The sequence below is a fragment of the Magnolia sinica genome, chromosome 4 (assembly GCF_029962835.1).
Source record: "Magnolia sinica isolate HGM2019 chromosome 4, MsV1, whole genome shotgun sequence".
NCBI lineage: Eukaryota > Viridiplantae > Streptophyta > Magnoliopsida > Magnoliales > Magnoliaceae > Magnolia > Magnolia sinica.
In genome coordinates this window covers 6,710,785-6,727,142 of record NC_080576.1, presented here as the reverse complement: position 1 = coordinate 6,727,142, position 16,358 = coordinate 6,710,785, and the positions used below count along the sequence as shown (strand labels likewise).

General features: G+C 45.0%; 1 protein-coding gene across 1 annotated transcript; it reads right to left on the bottom strand.

Annotated features, from left to right (window-relative positions):
• Positions 1-781: 781 nt before the first annotated feature.
• On the bottom strand, positions 782-2,285 carry LOC131242283 (large ribosomal subunit protein uL29c-like). The gene is made up of 2 exons (XM_058240832.1): positions 1,866-2,285; positions 782-1,176 (listed from the first exon to the last, which is right to left on the bottom strand). Exons 1-2 carry the CDS (start codon positions 2,280-2,282, stop codon positions 991-993), a joined length of 603 nt encoding a protein of 200 aa, XP_058096815.1. The 5' UTR covers positions 2,283-2,285; the 3' UTR covers positions 782-990.
• Between the last annotated feature and the right edge of the window lie 14,073 nt (positions 2,286-16,358).

The window sequence follows — 16,358 nt, the reverse complement described above, 5'->3', positions numbered from 1 at the left end:
GTGCTTGCAAGCATGTGGATAGGTATGGCAAATAGAAAACAAACCAAGGGGCTGTTTGGATGCTCACAAAGTTATTCAAGTCTTGTTGGTTTTGATTAGGTGCATTGTATCCTGTTTGTCAAACATGCAGAGCTAGGTCGAACATGCCAAGAGTTTAACATGGTGGGTGACACATGTAGCATTTATACAACTCGTGTAGACTAAATCACGATGAATATGTGAAGTAATTGAAGATTGCTGTTAGCTCATATGAGTGCTTGACATGAATGGTTGCACATGCAATGTATTTGCATAGTAAAGACTGATGATTTGCACATGTGAGTGCTTGACATGGATAATTATATATGTGATGTATATGCATGGAATATTATGTTCTTACATGCATAATAACATGGTGGGCATGATATATCTATTTTACTCTGTTTATGTATAAAAATAAGCTTGGCATACTAACTGTGATTTGTGTGCACTGCATGACTTGTGAACATCCAAACAGCCCCATAGAGAAAACTTAAGTAACACTAGGCCATCTAGATACTTGAACTCATGAGGCCTCTCCAACATTCTTTTCTTTTTACTCTTTTTCTTTATTTTTTAAATCTTAATATAACAACACGTTAGCAGGAGGCTGGCTAGAGGGGAAAAAAAAGAGAGGAGGGCAAAGTACTCTCTCCCAAAGGAAAAGAGTACAACAAAACAAGGGTCGAAAATGTTCCAATCCAGATATTTTCTGGGTGTATGCCATCCAAGGCGAGGCCCATCATATAAACGGTTTGGATCATGGATGCCAAATTCTATGGCTATAATCCCTCAACATTGAATGCTCTCCATTTCTCAAGTCCTTCGTACATAGGTTACTACACAAAAAGAACATTTGGTAGAACCAAACCTGGCCCAATTTGAAGAGATGATTTAACAAAGGACAATATGAAATTCTCCTTAAAGGAGATGCCAAACATAAGAAGCAACAGTGCAACGAGGTTGATCTGCTCATGTTGATTTTTCTGCTGATTTTGCAGCCTCAGCTGCTTTCTGCTCCTCTTGCAATTTCTTCAGAGATGGAGGTGGCCTAACCACAATGCTTTTCTTCCATTTCCTGTCAAGCTTTCGAGACAACCTTTTGTTAGTTCCATCCTCCATCTCCCTTTCCCTTCTCACGGTCAGCATTCGAGCAATCTGTTCACGAGTTCCACCATTTAGAGCGTAATGAAATATGGATAATTTCAGAGTCGTTAGCATAGTCTTTTCAAATGCCTAAGAGATCATGATTTGGTAGTGCATCCAAACGCGGCCTTGAGTAAATGTTTTAAATTCTTGTTATGGATTATGGCGATATTCATTACCAGTTTTTAAATAGTGCCGAGTTGCTGACTCATCCATCATACAGATAGGAGATAGCGTACATTGTACCTCGATCCAGGCTGTTCAAATGGCAGGGGGACCAATAACGATCCTGACCATCCAATTGGTGGCTATTAAATGGACGGTTAAAGAAGTGAATGGACAACTGTTCGATTTCAACAGGTGAAAACAGATGGTTAGAATCATCCAATCAGTGCCGTTTCCGCCTATGCTCCATCTACAACCTGGCCCACTAATTAGGCAGTCCAGATTGCAGTAGATGCCCGCTACGTGTGGTGGATGAGTCAACACCACTTTCAAAATGGTGGTGTATTATCGCCGTAGTCCAGCCCGGAATTCAAAACCCAATTGCAAGAAAATCCACTCGGGGAATTGAAATCGAAAATTTAAAACGTAGAAAGAAGAAAGGAGGAGTTCGAATCCGCCAAAGACGAATCGAGCATCCAAGTAATAGAAAATAAGGGGAGCAAAAACTTTAGAAATCGGGCAAATGCACGTTGTACCCGCTTGCGCATGCGGCGGAACTCGCTGGATTTGAACTCGCTGCGAGCGGATTTCTGGAGGCGGAGCATGAAGAGCTCGCCCTTGAGATCGACAATCTCTTCGTTGATTTCTTCCGTGGTCTTGGACCGGATCTCCTTCAGCTCTTCCTCTCTCTTCGCCATCATCACCACCGTCGATGCGGGAGGATTTCTACGGTGGATTCGAGAGAGTGGGAATAGATGGTGGTGATGGATTTGGATTCCATGGGAAGAGGATCTGTTAGGGTTTCTCGAGGAGATGAGGGTTTTGTAAGAAGACGAGAAGGAAATGGTGGTAGAAGGTGACGATGGGAAAGAGAGCAAACCCAACGGCGGCATTCTCTCCTCTCTCTCTCGCTCGCTCGCTCTCGCTCTCTGGTGTGGATAACGGATAACCATACACTCTTTTTTCGGGGATTCAGAACTCGGCCACACGTGTGGGATCCATAGCATTCATCCAGGTAGGCCGCATTCCATATGGGCTTCGGGGGATCTACGATCTACTCATCTGGTGGGCCATATGTAGATATCATTACTGGGGAGATAACGGACGCCGATCAGGTGTTGTTGCCAACGGCACCCCAGCAGTGGTGCACCCTGATGTATGTGTTTTATATCCACATGGTACATCCGTTTTGCTATGATCATTTTAGGTTATCAACCCAGAAGTAGATTCGAAGTTCAAGTGGGCCACACCATAGGAAATAATGGTGATTGAAGGCACACAATTAAAATCTTACTAAAGTCACAAAACTCATGATTCAAACTAATATTTATGTTTTCTTTTCATCAATGCCCATGTGACCTTATCAACATTTAAGATGGCAAATAAATATTACAGTGGGTCGAGGGAGGTTTTAATGATAGGTGTTGCTATATCCACTGTTTGTTGTAGTGTGCTTTACTCATGCTTCGGGTGTACTTTAGGGCCCGTTTGGCCGGGTGGATTGGAAGGGTTTGAATGGTATTAGGGTGGATGGCATGGATTTCTAGGTAATAATGGTGTTGTCGGTGGATTGTCTGGAGATCCATGGGATTGATATATCTCTGGATTGCTATATCCAGTCTGTTTGGCGCGCCCGGCCAATCCCGGTTTTAAACTTTCTCATCCCTTCTAATCCCTCAAACCAAACACGTCCCAGGCAAAGTTGAAGGATTAGGGTGGATTTGATGGGATTTAAAGGTAATGATGGTGATGTCAGCGGATTGTCTTGAGATACCTGGGATTGGGATCAGATCACCGACTCTGTTTGGCACGCCAGGCCAATCCCAGGATTTGACTTCCAATCCCTTCCAATACCATCCAATCCCTTCCAATCCGACCGGCCAAACGGGCCCTTAGGGCCTGTTTGGATTTGGGTATAGTATTGTATTGGTATTGTATTGTATTGTATTTGGGTACTGTTCATGTATACATTAGATAATTTTTAGAATACATCCAAATCAATCAGATACTAATCAATGTTTGGATAAGAGGTATTGTTTGGTATAGTATACAATACATTATACAGATCAATGTTTGGATAGGACATGTTTTGTTTGCGTATTGTACAATCTTAAATGGGTCGGGTGGCCTGTTTGACGTATGGAACTTTCTGATCTCTAGCTTAGATGATTTTCACGTTGAAATGTACCAAATGAACGGTACCGATCTTACACTGCATAGGTACCGGATATCTTGTAATCGTATAAATTTCAAACTTTCATCTGCTGTTGAATACAACGCAATGAATACGAAATATTGACAGCAACAGAACCCAACGACAATACTCTACTGTCGGTTCAAAAATTTGGCTGGAGTTTGTATTCGCACGCATGGGATTCAACTCCTATTAACTCCAATCCAAACACGGTAAACGTCAAATCATAACTTTTAATACGATACAATACATCCCAAAACGCGTATCCAAATAGGCCCTGTGTTTTAGTTTGCTCGCACTCTAAAATGAATTGGCACAATGTATAGACAAAGAGGACATAAGACACATACATCACCGTGAGCTTCGCAATGCTCACCACATCATCTATAAGAGCAATGCTGTCAACACTACCTAATCCCTGTCCGAAATTATAAGTTACTTATTGTTGATGCAGTTTTTCGGTAAATCCGATATATGGGCATTTCCTAAACTTATAGAAGTACAAAAGAGGGACAAAGGAGGCCCTAGTTATTGCAGGTGACTCTCCAATGCCTAAGTTAGGATCGAGGTCTTTGAGAAGGGAGTAAGATCTTCCAAAAAGAGATATTAGGGCGTTCAATGTACCTTGAATGGTGGATGGTACCTTTATTTATAGGAGACTCTGAATATCATTTCGGTTGGATTCTTTCCTGATTCCGTAGTTGTAATCCAGGATTTCCGTGAGATGAGGGATTCCCAAGATTATCGGGATTTAATATTATCTCCCAGAGATCTCGAAAGATCCCCTGGGACGTTAGAAGTTTATACGAATCGTTTAGGTCGACCTTGGGTCGGGACCAGAGTGGGCCCCGACTTTACTCACGAATCAGCCTCTACTATCTGTGAGCCAATTGAGAGCATTGTTGATTTATAGTCGTGCGGCTCCCGACCTATAGTCGATCCGTAATCGACTTATGGCCAAGCTATGGGCGATCTGTAATCGACTGTCGGCTGAGATATGGATGATCCATAATTGACCTATTGTCGACCTATGGGCTAGGTCGGTAGCACATGGTTATTTAAAAGGGCGGACTCTTTGTGTATCCTTATAGTTGCATCATTCTCTTTGGAGGCTGCACACTTTGGATATGAAAACCTCGCCTAACTCGATGCTTGATCGGCTTATGCCACTCGATCGACTTATGCCATTTCAGCAGAGTTACTCCATTCCATAAGCCGACTTATCAACTTGTACATTTTCCCCCCCGACAGTGAGCCCCCTTATTTCTCATGCCGACTTATGGAGGTCGAGAAGTAATTTGGATTTAGGTCAGGTAATGAATGGATTGGGTCGATTCGTGTAGTCATTAATACCAGGTATGGCGGTCAGCGTGAATGTTGAAGCGTGCTAGCTTGTTTTATGACATGTCGATTCAGTACCCGATGTCACGTGGGATGTTAAGTTGTCATTTCAGTGGCAGAGCAATGAAGGAATGATGCGTGGTGCTGTACTTGACGTCGAACTCGAATGGCGCATGGGGTTATGCCACGTGTCGTTCCGGGGAAGCTAAAGAGGCGTTCGTACGGCGTGCCATCAATGATCCCTTTAAACAAGTGGCACGTGGCGTAGCTATATAAAGGAAGCCCTAACCCTTGGGTTGTTTCCATTTGCGTCTCATTATCTTCCTCTTTCTGCTTCTCTGTTCTTCTGGGCACAACCATTCTTGCCACAGCTCGATTAAGACTCCACCAGCCTCAACTTCGATGAGCTCCCTTCCCCCTCCTCCTTTCATTTTTTAGTTCATGTCTAGCTCTATGAGCTCGCAGGAGGGGGTTTTCGGTGGCGAAAGTGAGGCGAGGAGGGTTATATCGAACCCACCTTCGCCACTGGTGGTAATGGCAGATGCTGCTTTTCGGTATTCGTCGTCGAGGAGAGCACTGGAGAGGTCTCTAGCACAGAGACTGGCGCCCGGTGCTAAGGCGTTGAACCTGTCTCTTAGGCAGGCAACGATGCCTGGACCGCGGAGAATGAACACGCCCCCTGTGACTGAACAAGTCACTGAAGCGTGTGATCCTCCTGCTGAGGATGGTGTAGGGGAAGCCAAGGGTGAGGAGGATCAGAGTGGGCTAGTGCCCTCGACCTTGTTTGAGGAGGAGCTTGTCCAGATCAGGTTCGGGATCACATTCCTGAATCCGTAATCATGCGGCTTCCTTCGGCGGACGAACTGCTAGACTAACCTCCCGTTGGAGCAATTACAATTTTTCAAGTTGCCCTGCAGTGTAGCCTGTGACTCCCACTCCAAGGGATTGCCCGGCGTCTCTTGGCTTGCCTCGGCTTGGCCCCCGGACAATTGACCCCGAACGGGTGGAGGGACTTGTTCGGCTACGCAGTCTTATGGGTTGAGCATGAGTAGCCCGAGCTATTAGTGAATGAGTTCCTCCAGTTGTATCAAGTAAGGCCGAACCCCTTGTAGCCCGGCTGGTATTATTTCTGTGCGTGGCGAAATACCGGCGGGGCTTTGATAACTGATCCCCCTTCCTCCCCTTCCTCCAACAAGTATTGGAGGGATAAGTGGTTCTAGGCATATGCGCTGGGAGACGGCTGACCCAGGACCGATTCAATCTCTCATTCCTTGAGCCTTTTTTAAGCCAAGTGAGTTTAGTGGTGATTCTCATTTTCGTTGATCGGTTATCTTTTACATCTTCTAACTTTGTTTGCATGTCCTTCTCTCAGTCGTTCCTAAACATCCGTTGCTACTCGACAGTGGCTCGGTAGCTCGAATTAGGGACCTGCGAGCCATGAGTTGGGAGGAGATCTTGGAGAGTGCATCTCCAACTAGAACAACTCCTCCAGTCAGACTTGGACATAGCTCTGACAGGTAGGACTTTTGGTAAGACCTTCAACTAAGCCTTCAGACTCAAAATCTTACTTGAAAAAATGCTTCTTACGAGCTGTCGTGTCTCTTCATGCTTTGATGCAAAGATGTTTGAGGCTCAGCCCATCCTCTAGCCTCCCTCAAAAGTTTCGACGCCTCCTCGGGACGACACGCATGCTTCGAAGAAGAAGAAGCAGAAGACGTCCTCCAAGAGTAAGGGGAAGTTCGCCCCCTCTTGCCCAACCGTCATAGAGGTCGTGGATGAGGGCATGAAGGTAACTCCTTTCGAGCCTCTGGAGGCTGCTGAACCTCCTTCCAAGGTACAACCTTCGAGGAGGGAGGGGGCCTAAGAAGAGAAAGGGAGCCTCCATCAGACTGTGGAGGGAATCCTCCCGTGGGCGGATTGTTGGGGCGCTGAAGAATTCGTCAGCTTGTTCGATTCTCTCATGGATCTGACGCTCGCTCGCATGACAACCACCCTTCTTGAGGTAAGAGCTTCATCAGATGTTATTTCTTGTCTGTTTTGTTCTTGGATTGCTTATCCTGACCCCTTTTCCTTTTATATCTTATTACGGCTTGCCCTGACGCATTAAAGGCACGTGTCGAGCTTGCTTAGGCTCATAGGCGAGTGAAGGAGGCTGAAGCTCGGACGTCGATCGTGAAGGTCGAGCTAGAGGCAAAGAAGGCTGCTCTTGAAGCATCTTCTGCTGAGAAGGCTGGGATGGCCACGCGATTGCAAGAGGCCAAGGTTGATTGAGACATCATGCGCACATGCGCACGCACGCCACCCCCTACACACGTATGAAAGGAGAGGGAGGGCCCCACCATCGATCTGGCTTGATGACGACATCCAAGGAGGGCCTCCTAGTTAGAGGACGGAGTTTTGGTTCATTAGAGTGTGCCCGATAATCAAGTAAAGCCCGTCATGGTATCTCATGATCGGGGCTCACTAGTCGGATTGATTTAATATTTTAGGTTTTGATTATTTATGTTATTTAGAATATTATGAACGCTTTAAATTTCTTTGATTAGTTTTTATTTTGGTTTACTTCATCGCCAAGTAATAGGTTGCGCACATGGTGCGAGTTTTAGGATATCGGTTTTTCCTATAAATAGGCCTTATAATTCTTTGAATTCATTAAAGTTTAATAAAAATTCCTATAAGTTTTTTTCTACTTTTTGAGTTTCTGAGTTATGAAAAAATTCAAGTAGGTGCAAAGCCCTCCCTTTTCGATGGGCTAACTACCGTGGTGCGAAGCCACATCTATCCACATCCGTCTCCACCCTCTTCCATTTATATATCCCACATTCTACAGCTGTCCTCGCATCGAATCTATCAGTTTTGCAGCGAATCTTCTCCCTACAGCCAGTTTCCAGAATTTGGCCCTGCGGGAGGGCTGAAAATTCGGCAAAGCACCGCGCACAACCGGTAGCTCAGATCGCCTTGAAACTTTGGCGGTTTGGAGCCCACCCCTAGCCGACGAGGGCCAATAAATTAGTTTCTGGATATGGGACCCGCTCGCACGTGCGCTAGGCCTTGGCCCGCTGTCTGCTCGCGGAAATTGTCTCTGGTTTAGGTTTTCTCTTATTTCCCCATTTTCATAAACCCTAACCCTATATTGCATTACCCTTAATTTATTTACCATTTTTTTCACCATAGGGTTCCTTGAGTTGAAATTAGTGAATCCCTTGGATTAAGGGCTGATTATTGTGCATGTGTGGATGATTATTTCTTATCTTTGAGTATCGTTTGGTTCATAATTTTTATTGATCTAGCCCTAACATGTGTAGGCCTGGACCCACATAGATTCCCCTTAATTGAATATTTGGACTTTTGTGTGAGATATGGAATTTGTGTAATTGTTTCTGAACTAATGTGATCTTAAGCTTGAAATCTTACACATCACATCCGAATTTCATGTCCCGCGTCAAAGGTGTTGCATGATGAATGTCATGCTCAGCTCGTGGATACGAGCGCCAAGCTAGATCGGCTGAAGACGGAGATAAAGGCTGCCCTCGCCATTGCATAAAGGGACGCTGTGAAGGAATTCCAGTCGTCGCAAGCGTTCTTGGACAAGAAGGATACTCTCTATCGCCAAAGCTACACTGAGTGCGTGAGGGTGATGAAGGAGAGCTTCCTCGAGCTTGACCTTTCAGCCTTTGACAAGCTTGAGTTGAGCTCCGATGGGTTGGGCGATGAAGGGGCTCTGAAGGCGGTTCCTTAAGTGGCTTCTCAGATGACCTCTGAAGCGGTAACCGATCCTTGAAGTTAATTTTGCAGAGCAGTATTTCCTTCATCCTGCTCCCCTTTTCAACTTCAGACATTTCAAGCACACCAGGTGTCGGAGCTTTAAGCACTTCAAGCACACCAAGTGCCCAAGCCTCAAGCTTCTCCGGTACGGCAATCATCATTGTCTTCAGCACATTTTATTGCTTTTTATTTTTTTCTTATTTCCCGATGTATAAACTTTGGAATCAAAGTTGATATAATACCGATGTAACTGCACCATTTTGATTAATGAGAATGCCTCCTTTTTGAAGATTTGCTTTCATTTTCCCCATTGGTCGAGTTACATATCAGATGTGAGTGCGTACATGTCAGTCGGGTGTTGCTCGGAATTTGATCGGGCAAAGATCGCTATATATCTAATCCAAGTCGGGCGTCGATCTTGACATATCTCGGATGTAGAGAGCCTGTTTACCGACTCAATGATAGTAAATCTTTAGGTGTTCAACGTTCTAAGGATAAGGGAGTAATTAGCCAGTCAGATCCTCTAATCGGTATGTGCCGGGTCGGACTGTGCTTGAAATCACATAGGGTCCTTCCCAGTCGGGTCTCAAGGTCCCCGTATCAGCCTCCTTGGTGTTTTGGAATGTTTTTCAGAGGACTAAGTCGTCCACTTGGAACCTTTTGACCTTAAGCCGAGCATTATAGAATCGGGACACTTGTTGTTGGTGGATAACGGTTCGAAGCTGAGCTTGTTCTCTTCGCTCTTCCAGAAGGTCGAGGGTGAGGGACACAAACTCATCATTGTCTCGTTTGTCGAACGAGGTTATATGGGTGGTGGGCAATTCGATTTTTACGGGGGTGACAGCTTTTGACCCATACGCTAAGGAGAGCGGAGTTTCCCTAGTGGCCGTTTGGGCCATGGTCCGATAAGCCCATAGGACCTTGGGAAATTCCTCGGCACAAGCTCCCTTGGCTTTCTCGAGTTTCGTTCAGAAGTGGTGCTTGATAATCTTGTCGATAGCCTCGACCTGCCAGTTTGCTTGCGGATGCTGCGGAGATGAGTATACAGTGTGGATTCTAAGATTTTTGCACATCTCTTGGTATTGCTTGTTGTCGAACTGCTTTCCGTTATCGGAGACGATAGTCCGGTGTATCTCAAAGCAACGTATGGTATTTTTCTAAATGAAGTCTGTGATTTTTTACATTATTATCTTGGCTAATGGCTCTACCTCTGCCCATTCGGTGAAATAATCCATGACGACAACAGTGAACTTAATTTGACCTTTTCCCGTAGGGAATGACCCAATAATGTCGATTCCCCACTAAGCAAACGGTTATGGGGGTAAGCTATTCCGGTGGTTGTCGCGGAACGGTCGCGAACTTCTGGCATTTTTCGCATCTCTAGACGAGCTTTCGCTTGTCATGTTGGATGGTCGACTAGTAGTGACCCTGCCGGACGACCTTCTGGGCTAATGATCGTCCTCCAAAGTGGTTCTCGCAGATGCTTTCGTGCATCTCCCTCAGGACGTATTCTGCTTCTTCGGGTCACAGCATCTTAAGTAAGGTGGATAAAAGCCTTTCTTATACAGCGTGCCATTGAGCATGGTATATCGGGCAGCTTTAATCCTCATTTGTCATGCTTCTGCTCGATTTTTGGGCAATTCGCCTGTTTCCAAATAGCGGATGTTGAGTCTACCTACGTTGGTTCCGAGTTAATCAAAAGTACAGTTTGGATGTCTACTTCGTTAACGCTCAACTTGGATAAGAATTCGATTGGGATAGATGTAGGGATCTCATCTTTGCCCGCTGTAACGAGCTTTAGTAGCATATCAACTTTGGAATTCTCGGCCTGCGGGATCATGACGATGTTGTAGTGTTGGAAGTTGTCGATCAATTCTTTGGCCTTCTAAAGGTAAGCTTTCAGGCATTCTTTTTTGATTTGGTAAACGTCGGCTATTTGGTTAACAACCAGTTGCGAGTCACTGAAAATGTCAAGGTAGCTAGCCACCATGTTTGCTGCCAGCCGTAGTCTGACAAATAAGGCCTCGTATTCTGCTGTGTTGTTGGAGGCTTATAATCCAAATCTTAAGGCATACTGCATGTGTGTGTGGTCGGGAGTTTTCAAGATGACTCCTGCCCCTCTTGCCTTATAGTTGGAGGAGCCATCAACATAAGGCCTCCAACAAGGAGGGTCGGGACGAAGTTGGGAGTCGTACGATACCAGGTTGTGCTGACCTTCCGGCTCTTCCGATTCAGGTAGGTCGGAAGGAGGTCGTTCATCGGTCGTAGATTGCTCAGATTGTTGTGTGACCTCGACGATGAAGTCGGCTACAGTTTGGCCTTTAATTACAACTCTCAGCTTATATCTGATGTCAAACTTGCTTAATTCAATTGCCCACTTGGTGAGACAACCTAATGCTTACGATTTTTGTAATACTTGCCACAATGGTTGATTGGTCAGGATGGTAATTGAATGAGTTTGGAAGTAAGGTCACAGGCGTCGGGAAGAGATGACCAACGCCAGGGCCACTTTTTCCAAGGTCAAATATCTCGTCTCTACTAGAACAAGTGCTTTACTGACGTAGTAAACTGGGAATTGCTTCCCTTCATGCTCCCGAATCAATGCCAAGCTGATTGCTGCGTCGAATATCGCCAAGCACAGTAACAGCGTCTCTCCTGGCTCGGGTTTGGATAGTAAGGGCGGCGATCCTGAATATTTTTTTAGCTACTGTAAGGCTATTTCGCACTCTTCGGTCCAGTTCACTATCTGCCTTCCCTTCGATTGTTTAAAAAAGGGAAGGCATTTTATCTATGGCTCGGGACGCGAAGCAATTGAGCACGTCAACTCTTCCGGTCAGCCTTTGTATATCTTTGATAGTCATTGGAGAGTGCATGTCGAGTAGCACTTTGATTTTCTCAAGATTTACCTTGATCTCTCGCTGACTAACCAGAAAATCGATAAACTTCCCTGAACTTACGCCGAATGCGCGCTTGTTCGGATTCAGTTTCATTCGGTATTTCCAAAGGATGAGGAATATTTTCTCAAGGTCGGCTACATGATCTGTAGCTTTAACGCTTTTGACGAGCATATTGTCGATATATACTTCCATTGTTCGCCCTATTTGGCGAGTGAACATCTTATTGACCAATCTTTGGTAGGTTGCTCTTGCATTCTTCAGACCAAAAGGCATTGCTCGGTAATAATAAAGACATTTATCAGTGACAAAGGTAGTTTTAGATTTATCTCTTGGGTGCATTACAATCTGGTTATACCCAGAATATGCATCTATAAAACTAAGAAATTCATGTCTCGCGGTACTATCGACTAACTGATCGATCATAGGGAGAGAGAAATTATCTTTGAGGCAGACTTTATTCAGGTCTGTGTAGTCTACACAGACTCGCTATTTTTCGTTGGTTTTTTTTATTAGTACGATGTTGGCCACCCAATCAGGGTAGTAGACTTCTTCGATGAATTTAGCCTTGAGGAGCTTGCTGACCTTTTCCTCGATTACGGCGTACCTTTCTAAACCCAGGGCGCATCATTTTTGTCGGATCGGCCTGTAGTTCGGATCGATGTTGAGCCGGTGTGTAATGATGGAGCGGTCGATCCCTAGCACGTCCTCATGGGACCATGCGAAAACATCGACGTATTGTCGTAGTAGGGTTACCAATCTCTTCTTCAACAGCGGAGTCAAGGATGACCCAACCTATATGGTTTTAGAGGTGTCAGACTCATCCAACTGGATTTAAACAAGGTCTTCCATTGGTTGACCTTGTTTGGGAGACTCCTCGCGTGGATCCAAGGACTCGATCGTCATAACCTCCGGTGGAGCCTTTAGTGTAGTTGCATAGCATCGTTGAGCATCATGATCGTCCCCTTTGACAACTCCCATGCCATACGCGGTCGAGAATTTTATGAAAAGATAATAAGCAGACACTATCGCTTGGAGGAGGTAAAACGATGGTCATCCGATAATAGCGTTTTAGACTAATGATTGATTAACCACAAGAAAGTTAACCATCACCGTCGTCTGGTTTTGCCTGTCTCCGGCCGTGAGAGGGAGCTGGATAGCTCCCTCAGGCAGGATTTGTCCACCTGAGAATCTGATCAGGGGAGTTCGTATCGGTCGGAGCGTGGACCGATCGATACTCATCTTGTCGAAGGACAGGGTGAAAAGCACGTTCGAGGACGACTTTATGTCGACAAGGATTCAGAAGACTTTCTAGTTGGCTATGGCTACGGAAATTACCAAGGTGTTGTCATGAGGGTGACGAATGCCTCGGACATCTTCCTCGGTAAAGGTCACGTTATACTTTTCCAACTTCCTTTCCCTCGATGGTCTGGCCAGGACCATGATTTCTACCTCGGGACGACTAATGCTCCTCACATGAGTCTTTCGAGCATTGTTCAAGTTGTCCCTGCCCTTGTGACCACCGATGATAGTTCAAATTTCTTCAGTTGGTCGGTTATCAACCAGGCGTTCTTCCGCAGCTGTGATCCGATTACCTCCTTGGTCCACATGTTCCTCGAGATGGCCTTTTCGAATAAGTCTTTCGATCTCCTGCTTGAGATTATAGCAGTCGCTCGTGTTGTGCCCGTGATCCCGGTGAAAGTGACAATATTTGTTCTTGCTCCTTCGACTGAGATTGCTTCGTAACTTGTTCGGCCAGTGGATGAAGCATTCGCCCTTTATTTCCATCAGGACCTGCTCATAGGATTTGTTAAGTGAGGTGTAAGTAGTAAACTTACTACTGGGTCGCTTGCTTGACCTATGATCGTCCCGAGATCGGTCATCCTTTCATTTTTTTCCTGCATTGGTTGAGTTAGACTGTTTCTTCACCTGTTCTTTAGTTGGGGCGTTTCTGATTTGAGCTGCGTCCTGCAAGATTCGAGATTCTTCGGTGTTGGCATACTTTTGTGATCGGTTCATGAATTCGGCCAGCGTGGTAAAAGGGTTTTTATCTAGGGAGAAGAGGAATGACTTGTCCCTTAATCTGGTCATGATGGCGTTTGGTGCAATTTCATTCGAGTGCTTTTGAACCTATAACGCATCCAGATTGAAGTGTTTGATGTAATCCTTGAGAAGCTCACCATCCTTCTGAACGATGCTCATTAGGTGGGCAGATGCTTTGAGCCTTATCTTTCCCCCAATGAAGTTCGTGACAAATGCCTCGCTGAGTTCGGAGAATGAACTGATGGACCTCGACTTTAGTTATTTGAACCAGAGTCGAGCAGCGTCAATCAAGGTCAATCAACAGGCTCGACACATAACCGCGTCCGATGCATCATGTAGCTCCATGTAAGTCCGAAAGGATTCCATGTGATCCGTTGGATTGATATTCCCAGTATAGGGTGTGATCTGGGGTAGTCGAAACTTGTCCGGTAACCGTGCTCGTATTATATCGGTTATGAATGTAGACTTAATTTCTTTTGCTCCAAAGGGGTTGGCTTGGTATGTTTGCTTCATGTCTGTAATATACTTTTGCAGGTTCTGAATCTCAGCCTTCCACGGTTCCTCGCTGTCGACCATGGCTTCACCTGGGGGTCAGCTATGCCTTCTTCGATCTATCTCGTGACGTAGATCAGATGCATGTAACGGGACAGTCCTTGAAAAATGGGACGAGACCGACTCGACTGGGTTATGATGCTGGCTTGATTGCGGAGCGGCCTATGCAGCGAAGGGCCGATGAGAGTTAATATACGGCGGAATGTCGCTCGACTCTCCCTCCTTTGATCGGATCCCTACACTCGCTGAGGCTGCATTTGCTCCAACAACTGCTTCATATAACCCAAGTCGGCCTTAATATCTCCAACATCCCTTTCAAGGGCGTTCCGTTGACCATTCCTTCCACGGTTTTGCTGACCGCGTCTGCTCGAACCTGATATGGCCTGGTGTTGCGGAAAACCCTAGCAACTCTTCTGTTGTTCCGGCCGTTCCACAGATCGTGGAGCACGTTCTGGCCCGGACAAAGTCGTGATTGGAATCGCCATTGGAGGGAATTGTGCTTTTTTTTTTCCCTTTGCCATCGCAGGTTATCTGGAGCGTTTCTGGTAGAGCAGGAATGACTTACGATGTCAATTCCTATAGACTGCCAAATTGTTGATGCATTTTTCCGGCAAATCCGATGTATGGGCCTTCCCTGGACCTGTAAAAGTATAAAAGAGGGACAAAGGAGGCCCTGGTTATTGCAGGGGACTCTCTGATGCCTTAGTCAGGATCGAAGTCTTCGAGAAGGGAGAAAGATCTTCTAGAAAGAGATATTAGGGTTTTTCTCTGCGTTCAATGTACCTTGAATGGTGGATGGTACCTTTATTTATAGGACACTCTGAATATTATTTTGGTTGGATTTTTTTTTGATTTCGTAGTTGTAATCCAGGATTTTCGTGAGATGATGGATTCCCAAGATTATCGAGATCCGATATTATCTCCCAGAGATCTCGAAAGATCCCTGGGACATTACGAGATTATGCGAATCATCTAGGTCAGCCTTGGGTCGGGACCAGAGTGGGCCCTGACTCTACTCACGAATCAACCCTTGCTATCCGTGACCCAATTGAGAACATTGTTGAGCTATGGTCGTGTGGCTCTTGACCTATAGCCGATCCATAATCGACTTATGGCTAAGCTATGGACGATCCGTAATCAACTGTTGGTTGAGATATGGATGATCCATAATCGACCTCTTGCCGACCTACGGGCTAGGTCGGTAGCACATGACTATTCAAAAGGGTGGGCTCTTTGTGTGTCCTTATAGTTGCATCATCCTCCTTGGCGGTTGCTCACTTTAGATATGAAAGCGTTACCTAACTCGGTGCTTGATCGGCTTATGCCATTTCAGCAGAGTTAGTCCATTCAATAAGCCGACTTATCAACTTGTCCATTTTTTTCCCCAACATTTATTATATGTTACTTATACTTCAAATAACTTATCTTAATTTCTACATATTAAAAAACTTTAAATTTTAAAAAAAAACTACATTATAGGCTAAACTTATCTTATTTAAGTTACTTATCTACTATTATAAGTAAAAAATAAAAGTAACTTATTTGGTGGTAATCAAATGGGCCCAAAGACACTAAAAGCTGTATGGAGCATATACAGTTAACCATGTTATTTTAATCTGTCAAGCTCATTCATGTATTAAAACCGGGATCATAAGAGAGAGCGTATCTTAGAAGATAAAGTTAAAATAGTAAAAAGAGGTGGAAAAAAAAAACCATATTTCTAAAATAATAAATGTGACAGTATAGCATTCCGCATGCATGCTATATTTGTTATATGTGCAACCATTTATCCAAGACCTTGCACGTGCCATGTGAGCCATCATCAATTTTCAAACAGCTTAGTGTGTCCGATGGGTCACTTTGCACACACCCCACATGCTGTAATTGCACCTTCCATTGCAAACCAATCACGTGACTTATGTGATTGGTCAGTCTATTTTTTTACTTTCCGTTTCAGGGATTTGACGAACTGCGGAGATTACAGCCAATAGCCAATCCACAACAACACAATAACTTACTGGTCTTGACCTAGTCACTCCGTCAATAACTTCAACCGGGTTGATACATCGCAATCATGATTAAACTCGGCACCACACAGTCAAATAATCTTATTTCCAAATAGGTGGGTCCCACAGTGGATGGCTAGCCTTGAATGACCAGGTGGAATGTTATGTATACAAGAGTCGTTGTCTTTTGAACAGTCACTGTGGTGAGAGTCGAGCGTGGATGGAGGCAGATTC